Source organism: Pollachius pollachius (genome assembly GCF_949987615.1).
Source record: "Pollachius pollachius genome assembly, chromosome: 2".
Taxonomy (NCBI): domain Eukaryota; kingdom Metazoa; phylum Chordata; class Actinopteri; order Gadiformes; family Gadidae; genus Pollachius; species Pollachius pollachius.
In genome coordinates this window covers 35900364-35919705 of record NC_136935.1, presented here as the reverse complement: position 1 = coordinate 35919705, position 19342 = coordinate 35900364, and the positions used below count along the sequence as shown (strand labels likewise).

At 40.5% G+C, this 19342-nt stretch overlaps 1 protein-coding gene across 1 annotated transcript; it reads left to right on the top strand.

Annotated features, from left to right (window-relative positions):
- The first annotated feature begins 12 nt into the window (after nucleotides 1-12).
- Nucleotides 13-3002, top strand: LOC307091907 (lysozyme g-like). Its single transcript, XM_079758754.1, has 5 exons — nucleotides 13-177; nucleotides 358-438; nucleotides 589-797; nucleotides 1114-1252; nucleotides 1632-3002. Exons 1-5 carry the CDS (start codon nucleotides 174-176, stop codon nucleotides 1805-1807), a joined length of 609 nt encoding a protein of 202 aa, XP_079614880.1. The 5' UTR covers nucleotides 13-173; the 3' UTR covers nucleotides 1808-3002.
- Nucleotides 3003-19342: the final 16340 nt, after the last annotated feature.

Below are 19342 nucleotides of genomic sequence, written 5' to 3'. Positions count from 1 at the left end.
CTTAAAGTAAAGGTAAAAAATCGTAACATTCAAATTCAGTCAGCAATTAATTTTAGAAAAAAGCGTTAATAAATTATCCTTTATCTGAACTGTCTGCTATTGGGTCCTGCCTGCCACCCGCTAACCGTGACAACACGTCGCTACTTCTGCTGCAGGAACTCTAGATATCTAACATGGGTAAGAATTTTAAAATGCTCCCATCAGAAAAACTATAGGAAGATCATTTTTATTGTCTCAACTACTTTCTTTTTTCAATCCGACATTACACAATTAGACATTAGTAAACAACTATTGAGATCAACATGAGTCGAGCGAATGATTGATATGTTAATATTGTCATCAACTGAACGTGTCTAGGCTACGGAGACATCATGAAGATAGAAACGTCCGGAGCGTCCGACCACACCGCAGGAGCATATGGAAAGGAGCTGCGCGCTGGTAGGGGGCTGCTGGTCCACATACCACCGTACAATTACTAGGTTCCACCTAAAACCATTAATTTTACTGAAGAGAGAATCATTTCGTGAACGTTGTATTGCCCATGTCAAATGACAAGAAAGTACCGTAAACATATTATCTCTCCCAAAGGTGTACCGGCATCGCATAAAATGGCTAAAGACGATTTGGAAAATATGGAAAAATATAAGACCATCATTGAGAATGTGGCAAAAAGCTACGATGTTGACCCAGCTCTCATCGCTGGCATCATCTCCAGAGAGTCAAAGGCCGGTCACTCCATCAAAGATACTACCCCCCCTGGTTGGGGGGACAATTATTATGCCTTTGGACTGATGCAGGTAATAAGCCTACATTTGTATTAGGTTGCTATGGCATATTATCATAGCAAGGGGTCTGATGTGCTGTGAAATACCCATTTCACTGATCATGACACACATAGTTCTAGTCTCAAACAGCCCCAGCATTTAAACATCTAATATTCTATGAATATAATAAGCATGAAACCTTTAGTCCCAGATGGACAGAACCATTCAAAGCCCGCCCAATGGCAAATATGTTTTGATTTAATTAGAGATGAATAAGTGGTAAATAATCAAATGTGACCTGATAATGTGTCTATGGTTGTGATATGCAACATGGCTTCCTCCTATACAGGTTGATAAGAGATGGCATAAACCAAGAGGAGCCTGGAACAGTGCGACCCACCTGGAACAAGCCACTGGGATCCTGGTTGATTTAATTAAATATGTCCAGAAGGAACGCCCCAGCTGGAGCACAAACTGGCAGCTGAAGGGTTTGTCTCATTCATTAATTATTATTAGTTCCTATTCTGACCACAGACTCCCTCCACTCTTCCAGAAGAGGAAGAGGAGCAGAAGAGGGCAATACTTTTTAATTAACTGCCGAAATGACGCCCCCTCCCCCTCTGGTCCCTCCCTCCCTGTGTTTCTCGGCCATTGGGAAGTGTTGCATTTTGGTATAAAATCGGAATAGTCTCATATAGACAGGGGCAGTCAACCAGAAGAGATATTCTCACAGCGCCTTTCACTCACTAATAGCTGAAGGACGGCGATGCCATTTTGATCGAATTACACTGAAAAATTAGCTCTGAAATCGTACAGCGCCTTTAATCTACATTCTGCCTAAACACTGTTCCTTATGTTTCACTGCAGGAGCAATCGCAGCCTACAACATGGGATACAAGGTTCTCGACCATGACGATTTGGACCAAATTACCACAGGCGGAGACTACTCCTCTGATGTCGTTGCCAGAGCCCAGTGGTACAAAGAAAATCTTTTTAAGTCTTGCATCGTGGAATCCTTTGTGTCTTTTTTCTGGCCATGGTAGCTTTTATGAGCCGAACATAGAGTTTAATGAGAGGAAGATCTATCTCGTATGTGTGTGAATGGGAGTCCAGATAGTTGGTTCAGCAAGCCACACAGCAGCCCACTCAGAGTCCAGATAAAAGTCCAGGAAAATCTGCTTTATTTCACAAAGTGGATCTAATTATTATTTTCTTGCTGTGCTTTGTATGTATTCCCTTCCGTTATCATTTTTTGCAAGATAGCTTTTCTAAAATATTCATTATTTTTCTCGCATGATTAGGGTAAAATTGTTTACCTTTAGATATCACCATGAAAATGACTGAGTTGATTACTTACATCAAGACAAACAAAATATGTATGACAAGTTTTTGAAAATGTTTGTTAACATAGGCAAACGGTGCATAATCTAACTACGTATGTGTTAATTTGCATACATACCACAGCAGATCAAAACCTTAGGTATAGTCAGGGGAAAATGTCTTGTTGAACTTGTTGACATTTAACAGTAAAAGATTTAATTTTCAGGTCTGAATGGAACCCATTTAGGCTAACCATGAGCATTAATACATAGAGGCAGGAAGAAGCACTTTGAACTAGCCTTTATTAATTATCATTGCAGAGATGGGGTTTGGGGCTCGGTACGTGGGACTGTTTTTGGGGGATGAGTCTGAGGGGAGAACAGGAGACAAGGGTAAGGGGAATGCAGAAGACAAAAGGTAGGTCAAATAAATAGTGGCTGGATCAAACAATCGTTCTTACCTGACAGCTTAGTGACAGTTGATTGACAGTTGAGAGGACCTTGAATGAATGACTGAATCTCTGCCCCTTTGGTAACATTTGTTTGCCTCTATAGTCTTTTACTGTTATATGTCAACAAGATTCAACAAGAAATATTCACCTGCTATACCCAATGTTTAGATCTGTTGTGGTATTATTATACTGTATGCAAATTAGCACATACGTAATTCAATTATGCACCGTTTGCCCATGTTAACAAACAATTTCAATTTAATTTTCTTTGAAATTGATGTCAGTAATCAACTCTTTTTTGATACTTTCCCCTTATGGGATTCTCCTGGGATTTCTTTTCCTTACTCAAGACATATTGAAGAGAAAAAATAAGTTGAGTTTGCTCCCGTTGGAATTTGTTCTAGGTTGATCCCCATTTTTTAAAAATGACTGGACTATAACCATTAGATTCGATTATAAAAAATATATTGCTGTAACTCTTATCAATCATTTGTAATTAAAAGTCACTCCAAATGAATGTGAATAAAATCATTTAATTCACCATGTGCACAACAGAAATACAGATTATACAGTTTGGTTTGCAAATATATATTTTTATACCTATCTGCAAGTGCACTGAACTTGAACAGGTGTATTGAAGTGCATCCACATTTGATAATGTAGGGTAGGCATTATAACCCTCACATATAAAAAAGGACTCAGTGGGAGGGGCTAAGTCTCTGATGGCCTTGAAAAAGTGCACTGAAGTCAGGCGTAACTCCTGATGTTGCAATGCACAGCACAACTGAGGTGTTCATCACTGAGAGTGGATCTGTATCTGGACTTATATTTTCATCAACGATAAAGTTGAATGACACTTGCTAAACAACCTCATGCTCATCACGATCATGCGCGCACCAGCAGTTTTTACAATAAAAGTTTTTCAAAATTACGGTGAAAATATCTCGTAATAACGAGATCTCGTAATTACGATTTCAGGATCTCGTAGTTATGAGAAAAGATCTCGTATTCACGACATCAGGATCTCGTAATTACGAAAAAAAAATTAACGGCCCCACTGCCATTACTTTGCTCAGTAGAGCCGATCTCCACGGAGATGTTAAATAACATTGGTAAGCTTGATACTTACAATGTAGAGGCTAAATACTAATAATGGATTGAATTTATATAGCGATTTTCTAGACACTATGGACATTTCAATGACAGTATAGATCAGGTGTTTTCAAATTGGGTGAATGTGAGCCTCCCCTTAGAGTAGGTAAGGACAGCCGAGCCCCCCCCCCCCCCCAAAAAAAAAAATATATATATATATTCCCGTCCGCCTGACCTAACACGCCTCTTCAGTAAATGCCATCTTTTGTGTGTTCCAGGCAATGATGACTTTCAATAACTAATCAAATGTAAATGTTTTTTAATATTGTATTTGAAGACATTTTATTTCCACAACTTTTTTAAAAGTGCATTCATAAACGATTCTTTGCAACAGCAAATAATTTCCAACTTCATGCAGGCCTAATTGAGGCTACTTTTAAAATCACTGAACATCAGTAGGCCTATCCACAAGTCAACAAAACAAAGCTACAACCGACGACACCCGACGGCTGAAATCGGCGCTGTGTCTGGGCCTTAAGCGCACATTTGAAGGAGATGCACATCGTCTCGAAAGAAATCAGCACAATGGACAGCTCTCGGATCAATGAACGACAACGGCATGTTATGAGATCGAACAGATTCACATATTTTCATCAAATTTGTTTGATTTGATTTCAGACACATAAAACCACAGATTTAAACCACAAACAAAATGCGCCATACTCACATCATTTTGCACTACAAGCAGCATCAACCCTTTCGCCCAACCAATTTATGCATTCAAGACACAACTTTGACCTTCAATTTAATCGTCCATATCAGTGATAACAATAAGGCCTCGCTTTTGATGGCAGAGGTGTTCGATGCGGGGCTGCACTGCAGAGAGAAATAAACGCAAGTCGTCCTCCACCTGCAGCCTTGATCTGTATTTGTTTTTAATCAGGGTCAGTGCGGAAAACCCACACTCACACAAGTAGGTTGAGGTGAAGGGGATTAGGACTTTCATAGCCTTTGTGGAGATCTGGGGGAACTCGCTCTCCACAGAACCAGAAAGGCATTCAGGATCATATTTCCTACGTTTTTTCTCCTCCCTTAATGCTGACTTCTGGTGACTTGGGCCAAGGAAACGATGCATTTTAAAACTAATACAAGCACGCACAATAACCGATATCAATAGAGCTGCATACAGATGTGTATCTTTTCTTTGCGTGTTGCGTGTCGCGCCTCCCCTGTGGCGCGACACCTATTGAAAACCACTGATAAAGTTTGTAGATAACGGTTTTACGACCAAAAGTGCTTGCTTTTTTTTCCTTTTCTTTTTTTAAGTAGTGTTGCTTTAGCTAACAGGCGAAGTAACATCAGCTGTTAGCTCCATGGTTAGCTCTAGTGCAGGTAGCCTAGCCAACAAGGGAGTCTAACCTGTAGGCATATGAATTTCCCAATTGTAAACAGAAGTGCACGCCACGGTAGAAATGACAGACCAAACACCATACGATGATGTTCTGTGGGATTTTCTACGAAAAAGAGGGGTTACTGAAGAAAACATTAACCGAATGCAAGCTAAAGTGTCTCTTTCTTTGCAAGAACGCAGAAAATATTTCCATAGTAAGTACGCACCGTCCTACATTAAACACATTCCTAATTAAAAGTATTTAACTATTATCACCAAAATGTTCACATGTATCAAAAGTAACATCAAAGTAAAGTAGGCGTACTCATTGCAGTAAAAGTGTCCCCTCAGTGTCGCCTCAGTCCTCAGTGTTTTAGTAGCCTAGTCATTTATAGCCTATTGGGTATTTTCGAATTATCCTGATACTACTGCTATAGTAGGCCTATATGTATATATATATGTATATATGTATATATATATATATGTATATGTGACTTATATTGCATTTTATTGCTGTACATGTCAAAGGTTGAGGTAATATGAACTACTTGTATAGGCCTACTATAGTTAAGGGTTATTCAATCCTTAAAATCATATTCTGTCTAGCATTTGTCCTCTGAGAATCACACATCTTTAAAAACTCCACTTTTTATGTGCCCAGAAACAGTCCTGTTTTCAACTTGGTGACAATGCATTTTCCAGCTAATCCTACAGGGTTTTTTAATTGTTTATTTAGCTTGAAAAGTAAGATGATCTTCCTCACCCACAGAGAAATACTTAGTCCTCTAGTTTATTACAAACATCGATGTAATGCAATATAAAGTGCAGATGAAACCGGTGTGTGCACAGAAAGACACCAGGGGGTGGTAACGCACTTCCCCTTTTGACCTATGACTAGATACAATTGGCTTTTTGCAAGACATTTTTTTCTATTCCCTCTTCTGTTTTAGTTTTTAAATTCGTACCATGGCACCAACTCTCAATTAACAGTGTGTTGTTACTTCTAATGCCTGACAACTGCATTTTCATTCTAACCACAAAAGCCCTCTCTTCCCCTAGACAATTAAGCTTAGTAAATACAAAGTTAAAATAAATAATTTTAGTAAACGTGTAATACATAACTGTATATTACCTTGGATAAATATTTGTTGCTGATAAAAATTGTGAAATCACAATGTTGAAAAAAAACCTGCATTATTACAACAATGTATGTTACAGTATATAATCTGGTATGAACAGTGAGACAAACTGGCATTTGAAGGTTTTGCTAATGTTTATTGTTCATTCACAGATTGACATATCAGCCATCAGAGACTTGGATGCTCAAGGATGTCCCTTCTTGAAAAACTGAGAAAGAAAATGAGGACAGCAACAGCAAGCCATGATGAGGAGTCTGAAGAGGACCCTGGGCCTTCAAGAAGAGCAAAAATATTGCTATAGCCTATATGAAGGCCTATAATAAATCATTTTTGTAAAGAACATTACAAGAAATGCAGTTCAAAGTGCTTTTCAATGATAAATGACACACAGATCAACTAGCTTAGCTAAACAGAAAGGCATTTTAAAGCATTAGAGAGATTTGTAAACAAAATAAAAGATCCATAAAAGAATAAATCAGTGAATAACAAAAGCAACCTCAATTGTTTCCAGACATGTGAACTGTATTCGATTTTTGTCGAGGAAGTCCCCTGAGAAGTGGTCCTGCTCCTTCAAATCTTTAAAGATATTCATCCAGTATTGTGCATGGTGCTTTCTTAAAAATCCCCACCATTGTTCAATCCTTTGGTTATGATTACTTGAGCCGGTAATGTAGCATCTCTCAGAAAACTGGTTGTCATGGTAACCTCTTAAAAATATCTGCATCTGCTCGACTGATCGGTTTTCTGTACCTAGGTCTGACCTGATTCGGGAGGGAGTGCCGCTCCTTTTTTTCCACTTCATCAAGGAAGTAGCCAGCAATAACACGGGGATTGCTATTTGTGGTGTAAGCATGTAGCCATATGACCATACGGGAAAATTCATTGACAGCACCATTAATACATATATGCCATAGGGTTTAAGTTTGTCGTATGAATCGACGTGCCACAAAAAGTTTGGACCTGGGTTTATGTAAAGACGACGTCTTAGACGATTCAGTTTCCTCAGTTGTACTCCTTGAGGATTGTGAATTTTTTAAATAATAATAATAAAAAATAAAAATTAAAAGTTTTTTATTTTTTATTATTATTATTGCTTCAATTATTTCTTCTATTATTTTTTCAAGTGTGCCAATGATTATGCTGCACGTGCCAGTGGGGGCACGCGTGCCTAGGGTTGCCGACCCTTGGTCTATACTTTCAACATAAAGTGTACATATTTATAATTTCAAATTCGTCCCAGCCTTTATACCACAGATACTACAGTATAGGGTCTATAGCATATAACCGCGTTGTCTGATTACAGTTTAATGTAACAGTAAGCTGACAACACCGCAACTGCAAATTAACCACACGGAGATAACCATGGCAACCGGTCAAACAAATTTTCTTTTGGCCATCATTCTGCGCGCGCATCCGCCGTGTTGACAAATAATTCTCCTATTGAACGAAGTTAAACGGAGTGAGCGTGCCGTTCACAGACACCAGAATGAACGAGTTCACAGTAATGTTCATCAGGCAGTAATACAGTACGTTCAGTTCACGTTCGCCCAAAATATGAACGAGTTCATGAACTATTGTTCAATGAACGCGTTCAGGCCCAACACTGGTCTGCGCAATGTTGACATACTCATAGAAATGCCCTCCTCACTTTAAAGGAACATCACTATTTCCCATTGCCTCAATCCGAGCAAGAAATAAAATATGATAGCGTCGGATAGCGTCATCGATCATGTTATTGATGAATGAGAGGGGTAATTACGAGATCCTGATGTCGTAATTACGAGATCCTGGTGTGCTAACGGCTAGATAAGGTGTGAAACTTTTTTTTATTTGGTGAATGCTCAGCGCCACCGTACAAAATAAATCACTAATATGCAGGGTGCGATTTGCCGGTGGGGATTATCCCCCCCTCTGGTTTACACGTCCTACCCTCTGCTGAATTATTTTTATCCTCGGTGGGGATAAAAATTATCCCCCCCACCCAAAGTATTTTCACCATTACATCGTAATAATTAACAACCAAAATACACAGGGTCCGTCTTCATTTTGAAACATTTTAAAATGTTTCTCAAAATTATCCCCCCCTCTGGTTTTTTCACAAATCGCACCCTGCTAATATGTATTATTAAGAAATAATTCTGACTGCCCTGCAAATCAGAAAAAAAAATAGGAGTTTTGAAGACAAACGTTGAGCTGTGGCTCATCCGTCCCTGCAGGGTTTACCGCGAGAGCTTCTTCTCTGAGATACACTCGCCCGCTCTCGCTCCGCAGTCATTTAAAGGGATTCTGTTGGCAATGGCACCCGCATAAGATAAGATGAAGATAACTACAGCTTATTTTTATTGCGTTATTATTTTTTAATTATTTATAAAAAAAATATATGTATATATATTAGGGCTGTCAAAAGATTAAAAAATTTAATCAGATTAATCACAGGGTAGCTGTGGATTAATCACGATTAATCATGATTAATTACCATTCGTAAATATGCCCGGAATTTCTCAATTTCTCTGTATATTGTTGTAGGAACGGAAAGATAAATGACAGAAGGCAGATATATAGGCATTTAGCATGTTCTTTTATTCATGAAAAAATCCAGATGATGGTGTTATTAATAATAAAATAAAAATAAAATCAAACTTAAACATACCACACCATATTTAAATTTGTGTTTTGTGTCAGTCTCTTTGCAATGCCTATGAGCATAAAACATTTTTTTTTTTTTAAATCAAACTTAAAGATAACCGTCATCCCAAACGGTATGGGCATCTTACCCACTGCTCTTTTCTTTTTTTTTTTAGAGGAGTTTAGAATGGTTAAACATTGGTTGAACATTTTCCCTTTTTTAAATTAACAAACTACCACACCATCATAAAATGTGGCTCTCTTGGCTATTCTTCTTTTAGCCAGTTGCTGAGACAAACTAACTGGTTGACATTTTCTTAAAGTAAGGCCGACCGTTTCTTTTGCACGATGTTGCCTGCCACTGAGAAGAGTCTGTCACATGGAACTGTGGATGCAGGAGTCGCTAGATATTTGCGAGCCAGCAGGGCCAGCTTGTCATGGGCTCCTGAATGAGCAGACCACCACTGCAAGGGACAGTCCTCCATACTAATGCTGGGCTCTGCCCTGTACCTGTGTATGTCTCTGCCAGGCTGCACCTCCTCATCAGAATCTGAATCTGAGCACATTTGTAGGAGCAGGCTCATTTTCTTCTTGGGTGGCCCATCTTCAGAAGTCTGTGGAGACCTTCTTGGTGATTGTTCATGCAGCATGCCTCCCAGTGTGGTCCACACCTCTTCTCTTTCACTCTTGGGCAGGGTCTTCAAGTCTTTAAAGCGTGGATCCAGGGCCGTAGCAAGCTTGAGCCATGCGTTGTTGGTCTTTTCTTGGCGGGAGGCTAGGTTTTCTTTGAATGCTGTCTTAAATCTCACCACATATGCAGGGTCCTCATCAGAGAGCTCCATTACATGACGCAAGTGGCAGAGGGCAGACAGTACAACAGAGCAGGATACATAGGCCTCCTCACGCAGGATCTCAGTTACATACCTGAAGTTGAATAAAACACACACACACACACACACACACACACACACACACACACGAGAAACACATCATTAAGTTATTACAACATAAGTTGGTAGTTTACAAAAAGGTAACATATCATTTCAATTTAATCAATTATATTTTATTTCAAACTATAGGCCTATTAATAATTAATACGTGGATTACTTACCGACAGGGCTCTAGAAGAGTCTCAAGTCTTTGCAGCTTGTCCCATTCTGGTGGTGTCAGCATAAAGAGTTTGTGCTGCTGTTGGTCCAGGGTGGCTTTTATTGCTGCTTGATTGCGGTTCAGACGCTTGACCATATCCACCATTGAATTCCAACGTGTTGGAACGTCCTGGACCAGCGGCTCCTGCTGCTGTCCAAGGGCAGCTTGTTGTGCTTGAAGCTCTGCGGTGTTTGCCAGACTGTGTTTGAAGGGGCCCACAATTTTGCGAGACTTGGACAATGCATGCACAAATCCGCTGTCAGAGAGGCTCACCATGATGCTTCTCTGTAGGATGTGAGCTATGCAAGGCATGTGCTCAAATGGCAAAAGTCTAGCCGCAGCTATCATATTGCGTGCGCTGTCGGTCCCTATAGTTGTGACTTTTCCTTCTATTTCCCACATGCGTGCTACTGTAATGAATTCTGCACATGCTTCTGCAAAGTGACGCTCTTCTGTTTTCATTGTAGTTAGCGCAAACGACTTCAGTTCCCATGTTTTAGTGATATGATGTGCATTTACACCCAGGTAATTGTTGTTACTCACAGAGGTCCAGTGGTCTCCTGTCAGGGCGACATAGTCAGCTACAGCCAAATTCTCTACTTTCTTTTTCTTTTCCGTTTTGTAGAGGTCGTGGATTTTAGTCATTACTGTGCCTCTTGACGGTGGCTTGTAGAATGCGTCGCGTGAAGCAACTTCCTCGAGGCCCTTGTCCTCAACAATATTAATCGGCCGACAGTCTTTTGCAATCCATTTGGCAAATTTTTTGGTCAAGTTCTCCGAAATAGAATTACTTAATGCATGGCCTTCGGTGAGCGTTGTCTGAAGCAAGGCCCCTGGACTTGCCCCAAAACTTGAAGCGCAGACAAACGCATGCTTAGCTCTGATATGGTACTTGTGTGCAAATCACTGCTTGTTTATTAAGTGTTCCATCTTTGTTTTTTTTATACTCAAACTTTCCATCCAGAGGGCCAACAGCTTCTTTCGGTTCTGTATGCATCTTGTGTCTCAGCCAAAACTCTAGAGCGGCGACTAGCGGCGACTAGTGCAGAGCAGTTGCTCGAATTCGCTGTGTGAAATATTGGGCGGGTCATTTTGCTCATGCGTTAATGCGTTAAAAAAATTAACACGTTAATTCCACAAATTAATCACCCTGCGTTGACGCGTTAATTTTGACAGCCCTAACATATATATATAATATAGGTGAGAGTGGGGTAAGATGAGACCTGTATTTAGGCAACTGTACACATTTGTGGTCATTTTACCATCAATTCAGGAAGCCCCCGTAATTTATAAATGGCTGTGATGGAGATAAGCACATGGTAAAGTTGCAAGTATGTTTTTTTCCTTTTGTTTGCCATGTAAGTTTTTAACATATCAAGTATAATGAATGCTATGTCAGAGCAAATGTATCCACGCGCAAAAATATATGTCACACATGTTGGTGATTTGTATAAAACCATTGCAATAATTTAGCCAGAGATTAGACTGGATTGTTAACCTAGGCAGTTTTGTCTTCACGTAGAGTCTGTAAACTTTGTCCGTGTTGCTTTAAATATTGCCGCCGTAAAGGATTATGGGTTATAAATATCTCTTCGTAAAGGTTGGTGAGGAGTAACCTATGCTAAAGGTGGGTTAAAGGTTGCATCGAGGCACATTTCCAAAGCATTTTTAGAATTCGAACAACCTTTCCTCCAAATATTTCCTGGTCATCTCGCTAGGAAAGGAAATTTCCATACAAAACACAGAATCCATAGAGGCCCCGGATGGCGCTAGTCTCGTGGCGCCAGTCCGCCCCTCCCACACGGCGCACTGATTCACTCTCTCAGACTTTGCATGTTGAATCGGAGCCGACACCGTCCGCGCTGTTCCAAAAGCTTCGAACACAGCTGAAAACACAGAACAGATTTGTTCCCAAACTCGTCCGAGTCTCCCCAAACGTTTCAGATGGCGGGCCAGTGTGTTCCACGCTTAAGGGAGAAGCCATAAAACAAAAAACCTACTAGGGAACCAAGTAGTGAACGTGTATGTACTGGGAGACACTGATCATTGAATGAGGTGCAGTTGGGAAGATTGTGACAAGGACGTAGTGGTGATGGGAGTGAAGTGATTGGAAAAGTCTAACGCCTCGTGCCCACTGCACCGTCAGTCAAAGGACATCGGCAGGCGTGGCTGACGGATGGGGGAGCTTTCCAGGGTCGTCAGAGCCCGAGTAGTGTCACAGTGCTTACGTTTGCATACGCGATCTGATTGGATGATGGATCCGTCGCTGCCGAAAAAGTTGAACATTTTTCCACTTTTTGACGGCGCCGAAGGCTCCAACGGAGTGCACGGATCCACAATGCATTGCGCGCCCGTCCCCATTCAAAGTCAATGGGGATCAGTCAACGGACGGATGCAGTGGGCACGAGGCGTAAGGATGTCTGGTTTCCCTGCAGATGCCTACAAGCTATAAAGGGGCACATGGAACAACATGATCTCATAGTCCATCAGTAATCTTACAACAAAGCGTGTCACTTAACAAACACGATTAGATCAGCATTCATTGTCGAATTGCATACCATGAAAACATCATAAATAACGTATAATCAGCACACAGCATACAGGCCTCTAGCTACAGAAATGGCATTATCTCGGGTCCAAGGGGTCACCTGCTTTGTTGGTGATTAAAAGTACAACTATCCTGACTAAGTATAATTAAAACGCCCCACATTTACGCAAACACAGTTTACAGCTTACAGTAATTGTCAGCCGAAGATGTCATGTGCTTGGAGACCCGTGTCATCGACCTCCCTACCAGTAGCGTGCGGTGCCCCTTCATTTCAGTGGGGCAGAAACTACTGGCGTATGACCACACCCACAATTTATATATTGTATAAGTACATTTGTATATTTTGTAACATGTATATTTTGAGCTACATTAAAAAATGTTAACTAAACTAATCGTGAGCAAGAATGAAGAATAAACGAATAGCCTAATGTTACTGCACGCTTTTGAAGTGCCATCCGCAACACTTGTCATATGATGTGGGCTAATTAGAATAGCCTATGTGCAATGGAAACACCAACTAGGTCTGCAAAGTCAAAAATGTCAAAGGACAAATTCGACATTATAGGGAAGTTATTGCTCCATATTTTATTTTAACAATCAGCTGAAGAACATACAAATACCTGCTGAAAAAAATAAAAAATAGGCTACAATGCCTTAACAATTCCTTCCGAATATCCGAATGTCTTTTTTCTGTCAATAGACAACATAGGCTTAGCAAGTGCATTGCTAATACATTAATGAAAAGTAGAAATAAAACGGAGATAGGCCACTATAGCCAGGCCTATACAGAACGCATTTGGCAACATCAAACAATCGAACATAGCAAATGAGAAGTCATCAATCAAGCTATCAGACCTTCGATCATTTGTACAGGAACTTGGCCCGACAATCTCATGTGTGCATTTCTTAATAACAACTCTGTTGAAATCAGCTATTTCTCAATAACAGCTCGGTTTAAATCAGGTATGAAATCAGGTATACAATGTAATTTTTTACAACAAAAAACTGTGCTTCTTTTTGAACAACCACATAGCCATTTTTTCTTCTCATACCATGCTCGGGAGAAAGTTATGTTGTACGTTTTCCCTCTATCCTTTGTTTGTTGGTTAATGCGAATATCCGGTTTGTTTGGTCAAAGTTGTTTGATGGCTAATTTATCTTTAAATTTTAACCTATCAAATGTTTTTTTTAGCAGAGACTCAACAGTGTTAATCGTAGGTGCAACACAACTCGCCATGTCTGCCGAAAGACGAAAGACACTGGCGGAATAATTGGAGTTAAAACAACAACAGAATATGTTGGGCTTCTCAGTAGAATATGACCATGGGGCAGACTACTTTACGACCATATAGGCGTCTTATAGCGCGGATTGCAATTCTTATTGCAGCTTGCAGGGTTATGCGATAAACATACGGAGGAACTCGGTCGCCGAGCTGCCCTGCCCCAACATTGCATGACACGTAAACTCAACTAGAATCGCCACCATCATCCAAAATCTGATGTCAACAGACTAAAAATAGTTGGAAAGCCTACAGAAACTATAGATAGTTAATGTGACAATCACATTATTAAAAATAAACTTGGAGCAGTGATTTACCGAGGATTTTTTTTTTTGGGAGCATGCTTTAGCAGGAAGTTCGCTGCCCCACCTGCCCATATGGACGGCACGCGCCTGCACCTGACTACGGCTAAATAAATTATAATTACAATTAAATGATATGTGTAGTCACAAATCTGCTTTCCCTCTTTTAACTTACTCATTATTTTCACAAAGTGGATCCAGTAATTAGATACTATGAATTTTTTTTGACAAGATGGTTTTTCTAAAATATGATCAGTAATCCATAAAAATTTGTACACATAATACATGTATATAAAAATGTCAATACACACACACACACACATATATATATATATATATATATATATATATATATCACTTCATTAAATTCTAACCCAATCTGTTGCAATTCATTTCATCAGTGGTGGTGGTGGTGATGGCTTTTATATAGAGTGCATTACTGGGTGGGGGGGAGGACACTCTTACCACAGTCTGCTTCGTGAGAAGAATTATGACAATAATGAAGACCACCTGCCCTACTCTTTCAGCAACAGAGCTAGCCTTTATCAGGGGGAGAGGGAAAGGGGCGCATACACACCGTAGGGGACTTGACTTTCACTCTTACTATAAGATTAGTTTATGGCAATGTTTATGAGCAGAACACAGTGTTTAATGGGGGGAAGGTCCATCTCGTTGGTATTTGTGATTGGGAGTCCAGATACTTTCTCTATATTTCTTCTTATCTTATTTCTCTTTATCTATCTTGACTTCTACATGTGACTGCTGTCTTTGACTAAGAGTGAAACCAAAACTATTTGAACAAAACGAGAGAGAGAAAGAAGCAGAAACACCCAAGACGTCTCTTCTTCTGCTGCAAGGAACTCTAGGTCGATATCCAACATGGGTAAGAATTCAAAAATGCTCTCATCAGAAAAACTATAGGAAGATTATTTTTTATTGTCTTAACAGGTTTCTTTTTTTGATCCGACATTACATAATTAGACATTAGTAGGCTAAACAACTATTTAGGTCAAAATTATTTGAGCGAATGTTATATATGTTGATAATATTGTAAATAATATTTTCATCAACCAAACGTGTCTAGGGTATGAGACATCATGAAGGTTAAAACATCCGGAGCGTCCGACCACACCGCGAGAGCATATGGAAAGGAGCTGCGCGCCGGTAGGGAGCTGCTGGTCCACATACCACCGTACAATTACTAGGTTCCACCTAAAACCATTCATTTTACTGAAGATAGAATCATTTCGTGAACGTTGTATTGCCCATGTCAAATGACAAGAAAGTACCGTAAACATATTATCTCTCCCAAAGGTGTACCGGCATCGCACAAAATGGCTGAAGACGATTTGGGTAATATGGAAAAATATAAGACCATCATTGAGAATGTGGCGAAAAGCCACGATACAGATTGTTTATTAAAAATTACATTTTATACACACAATACCATCAGTAGATCACCCGTCAACGCCATTTTGTTTTTAAGACTTGATAGGTAGATTGACGAACACAGAGATTGTGATATCCGTCAGCAACACGCAAGCTCTGTGTTCGCCAATCTACTTATTGAGTCTTAAAAACAAAATGGCGTTGACGGGTGATCTACTGACGGTATTGTGTGTATAAAATGTCATTTTTAATAAACAATCTGTACACTTACAAAGTTCTCAATGCCTCGTTTTATATATTAAGACCCTTATTATACTACCAAAGAAGTATCGGGCTACTTTTAGCCTTTTAAGTGGTTTAAAATAGCGATTTAGTTTTTACCATAACAAATGCCCCCATCGTTCCAAGTTTATAGCGTTTTGATAGAATCGGCTAAAAACAGCCAACTGAAGAAAGCGTCTATATGCGTTTTTTGTGCTCCAAAATGAACGTTTCAACTCGTTATCATACAAAACATATCCCAAATCCATTTTACACCGGAATTACCCTTTAAGGCGTCTGATTCGCGCAAAAATCTATTCGTGCTGCACTGTGAACCAATAAGCAGGATCCCTGGCTGGTGAGCAGTGCTGCCAGATTGGGCAGATTTCCCACCCAATTGGTCTACTTTTAACACGTTAGGCTGGAAAAATTATCATTGGGCGGGAAATCTGCCCAATCTGGCAACACTGTTGATAACAAGCCTGCATTGCCGCTCAGTCTAAAAGACGCAAAGCAGGTGAAATCATCTGAAGGATAACGAGATTCTAACATTTGCGAACAAAGTGTACAATGGAAACATTGGAAACAGCACATTGTTCATGTTTAATTACACAAAGCATTCAATTCATTGAGTTACAGTGCTAAATTAGCGACCAAAGAAAAAGGTAGACCACTTTGCAAAATCGAGATCACCAAAAGTAATGGCAATGTCAGTGTTGTGGGTACTACATGGTTTGCTAGGTACTCATGGCTTACTGGTAGCATTACTAGCAATCGGCTGTATTGCTGGCCCTGTTTGCTAATGAATAATGGCAAATCTCCAACGTGGGCTGTTCATGGTTTCACTGATCACCTTGGTGCTGCTATGCAACTTTCCTTGCTAGGCACCATGCCTATAGATCAGGTTGTTTGAAATAATGTTCTCGTTCTTTTACTAGTTTGTTACTCTGACCGTTCTGTTTGATATTGTGGAAAGGGTGTGGAGAGGGTGAATGATTCAGAGCATGATGCATTTTAAATGGCATCATGGTCTCGAGTCTTCTTAAAACAATTGTAACTGAAAATAAACATAGCTAAATTACAACCAATAACTTCATTGAGGCAAAAATAGGCCCAGATTTTTTTATTTACTTTTACAAATCGAGAGTAGGCCTGATTTTACTAATGGGCTTTGCATCCTTTCCTTCTGCCCTTGTAGTCCATTTCAAAGACATGCTGCCCACCAGCTTTCAAATAGTGATGCCACTGGTGGCTTTGTATCCATTTTATTCACATAACTATCCCTCCCTACTATTTTGTAGTTCACCAAAACACCCTGAAACAACTTGAGTCTCACATTCTTATGCCACCATACACCAACAGTGCAAGCAGGCCAATGGCAACCAAGTGCGCAGTCCTTCCTCCCTCACATTCACCAGCCACCACTGACATAGATATCTATGTAAAATATGATATTATTTAGTCATAGAGCTCCAGGACTCCTGCCGGAGCACCCGGAGTGTTCTAGAATATTTACCAAACACGGCCAAAAGCAGTGTGCGCCTTGCCATTGCGATACATTCACTGTAAACAGAGCGCATGGTACCGTGGCCGCAAGCTGCTCAGGGCCACACCCCCACCCTCCTCCTTGACCCACCTCTCTCCTCCTCATTTGCATTAAAGCTACAGACACGAAACGGCGCGTTTGTGGAAAGCTCAATGTGCGACTGGCTCGTAGTGGCTGTAATTCTGCGCCACGGCTGAATTTCGGGAAAGTCTTCAAATACTATGTTAGGGGCCCACTGATATCTAAAGCATCCATAAAGTAGCATGCCATGGGACCTTTAAAAGTCACTCCCAATGAATGTGAATAAAATCCTTTTATTCACCATGTGCACAACAGAAATACAGATTATACAGTTTGGTTTGCTCCCGTCTGGAACGCTGTGCCGGCGGGGCGTTCTTCGTCGGCGAACGTAGTCCGTGTGTGCGGGCTACCTCGGGAACGCTGGGGAAAGGTCCGCTAGATCCACTTGTCGACCCGTCTGTATCGGGTCCTGGAGGTTCCCTGGTCCACTCGTGCTCCCAGTTCTCTGTCCTACGAGAACATGAAACAGCCTTCTCGTCGCCGACCTTTGAAAATCGTGTACGATTCGTAAATTTGTCTGCGACGAAAGAATCGGGGCAAAATCGGGCTGAAATCGTGTAGTCTGAACCAGCCATTAGAGGCGAGAGGTGGTGAGGATGTCAATTTAGCTGCTTTCCCCGCTGGTAATTACCCCCGCTATCTCAAAACCGCGCACTAATTCCGCCACGGACCGTACCGCTCCTTGAAAGTCTGCGTTTCATGAGTCACACAATCTTCAGGGAACACAATTTAGGGGCCTGCTGTCAAAGGGAAGGACTGTGAGGCCAACGTCACTTTTTTTCCCCGTTTTGAGTGTGAATGTTTAGAGTTATTGTTTGTGAATGCACACAGCTTCAAGATAAATAGCGGTCACAGTGGGTCAGGTTCTGATGTTTCCAGAACACACAAACCCAGGTTTTTATGAGTCTGTTGTTCTGACTTTCTCCTGTTCCAGTTGGAACACAGAGGGCTCTATTTTAACGGTCTGAAACGCAAGTGAGAAGCGCCAAGCGCAAGTAGCTTTGTGGGCGGTTCTATGGCGATGTTGCTATTTTACCTGCACAAAAATTACTCTTGCGCCCGGCGCAAATCTAAAAAGGGTTGGTCTGAAGTAGCCTCATTACCCGTAGGTGTGGTTTGGGCGTAACATGCAATAAACCAATGAGAGTGCCAGCTCCCATCCCCTTTAAGAGCCATGAGCGCATTTGAATCTGACGAGTTGATATTTTGACAGCTTGTCTGCAGTCTCCGATGAGACAGATGCACATGAATTTCAAACTTCAAATGGCTCAGTTTATGGCCAAATAATATGGCCTAATTCACACATGGAATAAGGTTTTCTTCCACAACTTCAGAAATACCGAGCCCTCAAATAAATTTCGGCCAAAAAAACTTAACACACATATGATATGCGGTAACTGTGGTTCTATTGAATGATATACGCAATACATTATTTACTAATATGGCATGACACAGAAAATACAAAGACAGCATGCATTTACCATTTCACTGATCTTGAATCATATTATGTACGCTCGCTGACTAAGCCTCTTCCCTCTTCACCACTCACAGTCAGTGAACGAACAGCGAGTCAGCCAGTCAGCGACTAGTGGGTGTGGGAGTCGAGTTGAGTCTGAGAACGAACGAGAGAAGAATCAGTTCGGTTTGTTCTCGTTAAAGATTCGAACTGATTCGAAACGACCCATCACTATTGTTTACGTATAAGTGTACATGTAATAGTCGACATATATGGGTTGTCAGAAATCTGCTTTGCTTTGATTCACTCCTTATCTTCACAAAGTGGATCTAGTAATTATTTTCTTGCTCTATTTTGTATGTATTGCCCTGCGTAATCATCTTTGGCAAGATGGCTTTTCTAAAATATGAAAAGAAACATCAATGCATTCAAATAGTATATATATATACAGTGGGGCAAAAAAGTATTTAGTCAGCCACCAATTGTACAAGTTCTCCCACTTTAAAAGACGAGAGAGGCCTGTAATTTTCCTCATAGGTAAACCTCAGC